The sequence below is a fragment of the Bacillus rossius genome, chromosome 6 (genome assembly GCF_032445375.1).
Source record: "Bacillus rossius redtenbacheri isolate Brsri chromosome 6, Brsri_v3, whole genome shotgun sequence".
NCBI lineage: Eukaryota > Metazoa > Arthropoda > Insecta > Phasmatodea > Bacillidae > Bacillus > Bacillus rossius.
This window is the reverse complement of record NC_086334.1, coordinates 20,427,090-20,437,346: the sequence shown is the minus strand read 5'-3', so window position 1 is coordinate 20,437,346 and position 10,257 is coordinate 20,427,090. Positions and strand designations below refer to the sequence as shown.

General features: G+C 32.5%; 1 protein-coding gene across 2 annotated transcripts in view; it reads right to left on the bottom strand.

The window, feature by feature from the left end:
- Nucleotides 1-216: 216 nt before the first annotated feature.
- LOC134532802 (tyrosine-protein phosphatase non-receptor type 14) overlaps nucleotides 217-10,257 on the bottom strand; it is a 55,118-nt gene continuing 45,077 nt past the window's right edge. For both annotated transcript variants that reach the window (XM_063369676.1, XM_063369677.1), the window contains exon 21: nucleotides 217-9,632. In XM_063369676.1, the coding sequence (XP_063225746.1) occupies nucleotides 9,504-9,632 (129 nt within the window). In that variant the 3' untranslated portion in view covers nucleotides 217-9,503. The remainder of the gene's footprint in view (nucleotides 9,633-10,257) is intronic.

The following is a 10,257-nucleotide window of genomic DNA, read 5'->3' as shown; positions in this document are numbered from 1 at the left end:
GGCTACTGAAACAATCTAAATTAAACGTATTTAATTATGATATGAAGATATTTTAAACTTTTTTTTTATCAAGTATTTGTGTTTATTTGCTTTAAAAAAAGATGCACGTGCCTTGTTATGGTGCCTCATGTTTCAAACCTGAATGTAAGAGGGAAGAAAGAGTTATAAGATCAAATAGACATTGAGAGAATTAGGGTGACTTATTTAAGAACACAGTAAAATTAAAACAACATTTATTAACATCTTATAATATTACACTAAAGTGTAAAAAAGGCACAACCAAAAAAATTAACACTTCATGCTTTTGACAGAGAAGAGCACCTTCACATATACTGTTTTGAAATATGCTAACAAATAACCACACAAGAACACTTTCAAATAATTACATGGTTTAGTATGAACACTGAACTGTATTGCTTACAAATTGTAACATTCTTTTATAATTACTGCAACAAACATTTGTACAAAAGTTTACAACAGGCACCTTGTTAACATCTTTATGTAGTGAAAGACTAGCAACATCACAAGAAAAATATAAATTTTTAAAATGAAAAATTTGACTACCAAAGTAAAAAACTATTTTGCAAGAATTGTATTAAATGCACAAATGTTTTTCGCAACATCAACAAGCACGTTTTGCTTAGTCAATACTTATTTTCAAACAGAATGAATCTATTTCTTAAAGTGCTTGCAAAGTAGCCAATGGCATGTGAAGAGCATTTATTTTCCCCTGTTACCTTTTATACATGCCACCAATTTGAATGAAATAGAGCTCCGTTAACTGACTCTTGACCGACCTACTGAATTCCGCAATAAGGTTATCTAAAATGGCAACAGAAAGCAGTCACGAAAAAACTAGTATGTACATATTTAAAATTATTACAGTTATTGCACTGCTGAAATGGTTAACAATCACTTGCTCTTGTATTATTTACCCACATCTTCACTTTTGAATGTACCTTAAGAGGAAGAAGACACATAGTTGTATTGCAAGTATTCATGAACTTATTTCTAGTAAAGAATGATGTTATGAATAGACTGAGTCAAGGTCATGATAGCAGTGCTGCTCAATGCAAATAAACAAAGATGATGTAATGATGTTAACATACCATATCATACTTGGTAAACAAATAATTGAGAGAGCACGTGCCCATATCAACATACAGAAATAATGATATTATGTGGGTCAGTACATTAGGTGATGAAAAACTATGTTTACAATTAATACCCACCGTAATATGCTACATCAGCAAATAATAGTGCCAGAAGTTTTTTTAATTGCAAATTGGAATAGAATAACTGTCTTGCAAACGTGTTTAAATTTTACTCACACGATTGCATTTACAAAACTCATGTCTCACATTAGTTGAACTATTATATATTATAAAAGTGGCACGGTACCACTGGCTCGTGGTCATCATCACTCTGTGGTGGATCGCTAGGCAGCACAACACGTACGAACCATTTCTAGTCACATTTATGCACCCTGTAACTAGCAGCAGGCATGTTTATTAATCACCCACAAACATTCAATTATTCCACAGCATATTGCTCTGAAACTACACACCCCCATCATTCTTTCCAGGCATCTGTTCTCAGTAATCATACGCTAGTTTTGTAGACGAATAAAAGAGGAGGAAATTAAAAGAAAGTTCCCAGATCATTAATATATAGAAACAACTTTGTGGTTTTTTATTTTTAAGCTAAAATTGTTTTTAAAATAGAAAATAGTGATGGGTCGGACACCCTTCTCTGTGTTCAATGATAAACAAGGAGTTCTTTGTGCTGAGATCCCAACATTTTTGTCCCTTTTTTCACTAGGCGGCAGGGATGATTACCTATTTAGCTAAAAAATAGACCTATGGAAGAATAAAATATCTTACAAAATCTTAAATTAAAAACAAACGTGTGACATAGCGCAACTCCTACCGTGTACTAATTCGTATAATATTTTTTTTTTTTTTTTAGCTGTTCACATATTAGTAATCATGTTTCTTTTAATTTGCATAGGCATTTCAAGTATTTTGAATGGGCTAAAATAAATCATACTAGTTTGGGTTAGGTTTTACATAAAGCTGAATGTAATATTTATATTATTATTCTTTCACTCTAATTTTTTCAGTCAGTTAAAATTAAAATGTCTAATATTTACATTTTTTACAATTTATCATAAAGCACACTCAGGGCAGTAAAACTGTAACATTATAGAAGGTTTGAAAGAAAGGAAGACAGTAATAAGACACTAGCACCCTAAAATTTTTTTTTGCATCTAAGAAATGCATCACTGAAAAATCTACGTGTTACGTGGGCGGGTGGGCGCATAATTTGCAATTGCTTTAGTGTGCTTAAATAATAGTTTTAATCATTTATTATTTTAAAATTTCCTGATTTTCTTTTAAACAGACATAAAATTTTTCTCTTGCAATTTTTAATGTGTCTAAATTAGATATTGATTCTGCTAAAAAAAACCATTGTAATATGTATTACTAGATATTGCTTCACTACAGAATGTAAGTTTCTGGGCTAATGAAGCAAACTAGTGAACATGAAGCTACCTAGATGCTAGGTGAATTGTTTGTGGTGGAATTATGGTATAGTAGGGCACTCTGAAGTCATATTGAAGTAGTATATAAACTGTATAAAGATAAAATTATATTTTTGATATACATAAAGTTAGGTTAGAAGTTCGGAATGAATTAATGTTATTAGGTAGTTGCATTCCAGTGCTTTATGTTGTATTAAATTTAATTTTGGTATTATTATTTCTGTTTTATTACAATTCACCATATCTTATCTCTAATAATTAATAATACATCAGTATCAACAAGATCTGTGAAATGGAAGATTGACCTAGCTCTACGAAACAACAGTGATGGAACAAATCATGACCCATCATAGATAATATGTAAGAAGTACAAAGGAACTCTTGAGAAAATACTATGTATGCTCTTACTTTCCAAATGCAAGATTTCCTTGTAGAAGTGCTGGGATGCGAACAATTGACCCTCAAGGTGAAATGCCACCATCGAAGAAATGACTGAGCAAAAAAAAAAAATGCTTCTAAAATTTGAATAATGGCGAATGGAAGACTTGTGTGGATGCTCAACTACCACAAGCAAATGCAGTGTGACTAGCAAACAAATCTGATGACATGTAAAATTTACTGTGTCGCATTTGAATGTCACACACTATTCAAATATTAAAAATAAAACATGCACATAATATACCTACATGTAATACCACATGGCATTATGGTGTTGAAGAGGCAGTGTTTTTCAAAACACTCTCTAGTTTCTATGACATGCAGTTCACTATTAAGACTTTAAAGGCACACTTATTGTGCAGTGCATACTAAGGCACTTGCTACTGAGGCTGATATGATAGTCCAATGTGACTGCTTCTTACTGACTATATAACATCTTAAATAACCAACTCAGTATTGATTTAAACTAAAAGGAATGAACATAATAGTAGTTACCATACTTAATAACAACCACTGTACAAAATAAAAATATGCAAGAAAAGGATAAAGCCTAGTAAAAAGATCTAAGGTTACAAAACAATTTGGATGAACATACAGTGGCTTACATTACAGTGACTTGCGTTACAAAATCCAAATACTAAAAGTACTACATACTATATGCACTAAACTGCAAGCTGGTGCAAATATTTAAAATTTAGTAATTTAAAACAACAAAAAAATTATTATTTGCATTTTATTCAATTTTAAACCCTTACACTTCAAAACATCAAATTATTGTATTCAAAGTGTATTCATAGTGAAGTTGTTGCTTATCACCTGGTGTAACTAGGTATCAACGTGAAGGCTGAATCATTGTTGCACAATATTTGTACCCAGATGTTAATGAGCCTAATATAATTATTAGCCATAGTTTATTTAATCATGTGCATAGTTAAAGCAGAATGGCTCAAGTTTAAACCACAGGACAATTTGCAATCAGAAACTGCATTTGCAAACACAAACAATCAGCAGTTTGCAACCCCTGCAAAAGTATTTATAATGTGTAATATGAAATATCTATTGCCACTGCACAAAACCATACACAAGTATTTATTCAAATTAAAAAATATCACTTTTAAACTGTCATGAAAATACATTTAAAATCTTTTTCCCATTATTGCTGTTCAAATTTGATATTCTTATTCGAAAATATTATGTTTGTATTCAAATACAATTTGAACTAAAAAAAAAACTTGTATTTGCACAAGCCTGTTAAACAGCCACTGAGTAGGGTGAAGTTGGTGTGCATGGGACAAAAAACTGTCTTAACTATCTTATAGCTGACAAATGAATCAGTCAATATGTACATCAATGACACGTCAAATTAACAGTGGTAACAGCACAGTGAAAAGTGGGCTTTAAGATTTGGTCTCCAATCTACAGAACTTTTTTTTTTTTGTTAAACATAATTATTTTACAATGATAATAACCACATTATGTCATTATTAAGTTTCTGATAAGCATTATTTTAAAATTAAGTTTTTTTGGAAATATAAACTTTACATTTAATATTTAAATATGTATGTTAGCAACTTGTTTCTGAAAATATTTTTATGCTTTTTTTTAAATTCAGAAATAAGGCACTTTGTTTACTTCTATAACTTAATTTTATCAAATAGCACATTTGTTCTGTATGTATAAATAAAGGCATATCTAAAAAAAAACTGTTACCAGCAGAGCTATAATTTGATATATACAGTTACTAAGCTACTACATGTGCAACTTTATGCTACCCTACTAACAGCAAGTCATCAGGTTGTGTTAGTGAAATGTGAACATTGTTAAAGTGGTAAATATTCACAGTGATTGAGGGACAGTCATTTAAAATTAAAATATTTCTAACATTTTCTAATGTATATTTATTTACCTCGATTTAAAGAATGTTTAGTCTTCGTTCCAATATTTGGAAACTGTGCAGCAGCAAGATTATTATCAGCCTTCTGGCTGACGAAATTCCAATATAAAAAATGTAGAAAATAATACACAAAAATACCTTGTCTTAGCTATGATTTCAAAAAGAAGTTTAAGTGAACAGTCAGTATTATGGGAATTATATATAAATGTATGTACGTATATGTGTATGTATGTATATGTGTATGTATGTATATATGTGTGTGTGTGTGTGTATATGTATATATGTATTCTAGGGTTTCATCTTCCAGTAGAAAGTACTGAAGTACTGTTACAAGAACATAATATTTTAAGCAAAGTTATGCATCATTTCTGTATATTACCATTGCACAAAATATTGCAAGTTTTAATAATAAACAACACAGGGTGCTATTAAGATAAAGACCAAAGGAGACTACTATAAATATTAACAATGAATAATCACATTTCACTGTTCAATAAAAACACAATATTGAAAAATTACATAAACAAAAGACAATTATTTAAACACATCAATTAATACTTTTAAATACATAGATCAAAGTGTTACATTTTTCCGTAGAAATTAACTGTACATGCTATTCGTATTCACACACTGCTCAATAAGCATAAGAAATAATTTTACCAGCACTATGTTTAAAAAAATTTGATGCTCAATATGAAAAAAATAAATTTGTACTTTTATTTAGCATACACTTAACTATAAAAGTATTCACACTAATCAGAACATTTCTGTTACACTTAAATGTATACATGCTGTTAGATATGTAAGTTGGCAAACAAACTTTGAAAAAATCTATGTGTATTTCTACATCAAAAGGTTTTATTTAAGACATGGTTCCACAGCCCTTTCGGTACTTCATTAGAATAGGTTTAACTCAGCATATCTTTGTCACGAATGTTCTAAACATAATCAAAACGAGGTTATTTCTCATTCAAACTTAGGTTTTGCAAGTACATACGTACTACCAAATGAAAAGTCTTCTATGCTTCCTTATGATTGGCTGGTCTAACGTCAACAAACCATAGCTAAAAATATTGCAGTCATGAGTTGTGCAGCAGCAGAAAAATCAACCAATATGTCTTATGTACGTGAATGACAATCCAAATGATTGTGTGGAACAATACCAATACCTTTAGGATACAACAAAGACCCATCCTAATAAACTTTGAAACATAAATATAAACATTGCAATGGATTGGAACTGTAAACAACTAATTATTCTGTAACCTGACAGGCACTTTCTTCTCAATCAAGGGAATGTTTTCAGATGTGGGTAATTTATCTGTGCCGTTTAACCATGCTCTTAAAAGTGTATGCCTAAATGTAAGAGTACTTATAGTGGTCATGTTCTGATTTGTAGAATAGAAACCAGAATAAGATTTGATGTAATATCTGATATGTGTATCTATTTATGGCACATGTATTTCTTTTTTTTTCTTCTAAAAAATTAACTATTTTTCAGTTGGCAGTTACATACATGTCATTAGGTCTATGCTAAAGTTAATGCTTATGTTGACATAATGAAATATATATGTATGTTATATATAAATTGGTTAAAAGTATGTATACCAAAAAACAAGGCTCTTAAAAGTTGTTATTTGAAGACAAACTAATGAAACTGAAGGACATTAAGCACTTTAACAAGTGTCAATGCAAAATTGTAAGAATGTAAAATAAAACAAGCCCGTTGGCAACTACCTAATTTAAATTGAAAACTAGAAGAAGCGGAAGTACCCAGACTAGTAATTGTCACAAGAGAGACAAAGATAGAAAAACCCATTTTTGCATGAACCTGAATTTCATAGTCTTATGGTTGGTTATAACACATTTGAACTGCCACAAAACAAAACATGTCCTAAAAACAATTGTCCATACCCACAGGACAACTAATATTGCAAGAGACAAAATTAAACGAAAGAGGAAGTTGGATTTAGCAAAATGCAAACAAAAAATTAATTATGATGCATTTCTGACACCTGTGATCATCAAACCAAAAAAACAAAAATGACAATCTTTATGGCAATCAGCTCCTTTTCTTGATACATTCAAATGTATTTTTAGTAGTCTTACCACTTACCCATCACGAAACAGAAGAGGGATATATTGCTGCTGTTGACTGATATATTTATTTTCCAACAATTTAACTCAATAAATAATTTTAGGTACAAAACTATTACAAAATTATTCTACGAGAATAACTGCTGTCTCTTTGAGTTTAATTACTTATTTGGTCAAATAATTTCATTAACTTAGATCAATATGTCAACATTTTCAAAACAGTACAATGTTGTGTGCATGTAGGGCATCAAATAATGAATGCAATTCTAATAACATGAACAGTTCACTTGCATTCACAACTGTAACAAAACAAAAAACTGTTAATTGTAAATTGCCACTTAGGTAAAATGTTTTCAACAGTATTTTATAATTCAGGAGAATCTGCTTCCTCTCATGACTATTTAATATGAAACACAATAACATTCATTTTTCTTTACTAAAAAATAGCTAAGATTACCGTGTTTTCTCGCATAATCGTAACACATTTTATTCTAAAATCAAGTTTGAAAAGTAGGGGTGCGACAATTATGTGGAAAAAAATTTTTTTGTTAGGTAAAGTTATTCATAAAAACAAAACCCGTTCATGGAAAGTACGTTTATTTAAAAAAAAAAGGTGGAGTATACAAGAGCACGCCAAACAATTTATATTAATAATTCATTAAACAAAAACCTTTCTTCAACTTTATACAGGTGCACCATCCTTTATGCGAAATTCCAAAATCCGAACAGCTCTAAAATCCGAAATTTTTTTCGAAACTTCAACGTCCGCGATATTGTTCGCAGTTGTGTGGCAAACTCAAGTCGCGATCGCGTGACTAGTGTGAGCGAGTGACTTGGCAGCACTGCGTCAGCAAGGCAGCATGCAATTTGGCAATGCCGAGGCGCTGTGTTTACCGTTTGTCCGGCAAACTAGCGCCAGTTACAGCTTGCTGCTTGGCTACGATAGGAGTTGTTTTATCGCGTTTAGTAGTTAACCGTGTTGTTACGCGAACGTGTTGCCATATTTGAAGACGGCAATGGCAAAAAGGCATTCCGATATGAAGATGGGTGGTAGCGAAAAAAAACGAAAACATTTAACATTATCAATAACTCAGAAGGTGGAATTATTGCGGAAACTAAATCAAAACAAGTGACACTTCAAGAGGCATTTAAAAATGCCATCATTCGTGCTGCTTCATCTCAGGAGAAGGAAAATCCTGCTCCCGGCCGATCACGAGACGTACGAGTTGACGGCGACATCGGCGGCGATGACGACGCATATAAACATTCTCCAGATGTTTTACAGTATCAGTTGTTAAAAACAAATTATTTTGGCGATTGTTTCAGGTATTTATTTATGCTGCAGTGTTTATTTACGTTATGTACTTTGTTGTTTTTTGTACTATGTTGCTTGAAATCCTTAATAAAGCTGACATAACCTAACTTGGCTTTACTAGGCCTCCTGTATTAAAATTCCGAAATCCGAAAAATTCCGAAATCCGAAAAATTCCGAAATTCATAATGCTGCTGGTCCCGACCATTTCGGATAAAGGATTGTGCTCCTGTATAGAAAGCCCAAACTGTTAACGCGAACGCAGGCCACTTGAATCTGCGACGTGAACTAACGCGTAACTATTGCCGTAGTACACATTCACCACGAAAGAATGCGGGCCATCAAATGTAGTTAACTCGGCATTCGACAGAGAGAGCGTGCTGCATGCAATTGGCGAGATATCGATATTCGACTACGTGCGCGCGCTCTATACAGGGAAGCAACATAACCAAACATGAATGATGCCAACTAACGTTGGCTACATGTTCATAAGCGGTACACTGCGGCGACGCAGACGATCAGATAAAGGAAATAACGTTTAAAAACGTCTTTAAAAGAAAATTAACACATCAGACAACTTCGTATTTCCGTTAATTAAATAAGTGGTAATTTCCGAATAAATATTAGAATTCTACTTTAAAATACATCGTTTTATACGGAAAAGATACCTACACAAAGCACTCGGCATCTAATAGCGGGACTAAAAACATAATTGGACGTTTAAGCGAGAAGTTTTTTTATCCCATTTTCGACGGCCAAATATATAGGTATAGACGATTATGCGATAAAAGAGGGTAGTTAGTGTTTTCCATTCAAATTCTAAGGCATTACTGGCCTCAAAATAGTCAGATCTTTTCTTTGCCACAAATGATTGCACATAATAAATAATTTGCTTATTATAAAAAAATTAATACAAAACTACTAACTAATATATACGTATCATAATATTTAAAACTCGTTAGGAAGGTAACACAATTATTGTAAAATATTACTAAAAAAATTCACACACAATAAGAACACGTGTAAAACATTGTAAAACTAACAAAATTAAAGAAACATATACGTACTAACAACAGGAACATAAGTTATCGTAAACATAAAATATTGACTTTGATTTCATATAGAATTCATTAACTGCAAACAAATACTAGCAGACACTAAAACTGCCATTGCGACACAGCACAATATTGCACGACGACAGTGCTATGGCACGAGGCTCAAATGAGACGCGACTGCTTCAGGTAGTGGATGAGCAAGCTGTACACAAACCTGTACTGCGCGACCGTCTGCACCATGAGCGGTCGCTGGTGTCGCAGCAAGGTCACCACGCGTGGCACGTCAAGCTCCTGCACACACAGCCACACACTTTCCTGCAGCCACCAGCAGTGCCGAGTTCACTCTCACGCCTGTCAACGCACACGGAACATTCTGGACATGTTACCTCCATACACTGCACTGCACTGCACAGCCCAGCAGCACACTGACTGAACATGCAGCAAAAATATTTATTGATATACGTTAAAACTCAGATAGAAAAACTGACAGAACCTGTTTGCCTGCCGTTTGCTTTCAAATGATTTTCTTTTGTTGGTGGGAATGATATACATTTTAAAGATTTCTTAAGGATTTGAGGAGGGGGGTGGGATATCCCTGCATCTCACCCCTGCGTACACCCCTGAACTAAACAACTTAAAAAAAACTAATTTTACATTCAGCACTACATTCCTTTTTCAAAATAATTGCTGCATTAAAATAATACAAAAATACATTGTATAGGAAACTCAATTGAGTAGTACTAAAATTAATGTTTTATGTTTTCACAAAAATTAATTTTGGAATTTAACGTTCCTCTAGTTCATAGCACCATAACCTTACTTCAAAAAAGAAATGAGGCAGGGACAAGAATAATCACAAAGGCAATCAAATGAGCGGATTTCATCCCAGAAAAAACACTAAGAGAAAACAGTTGAG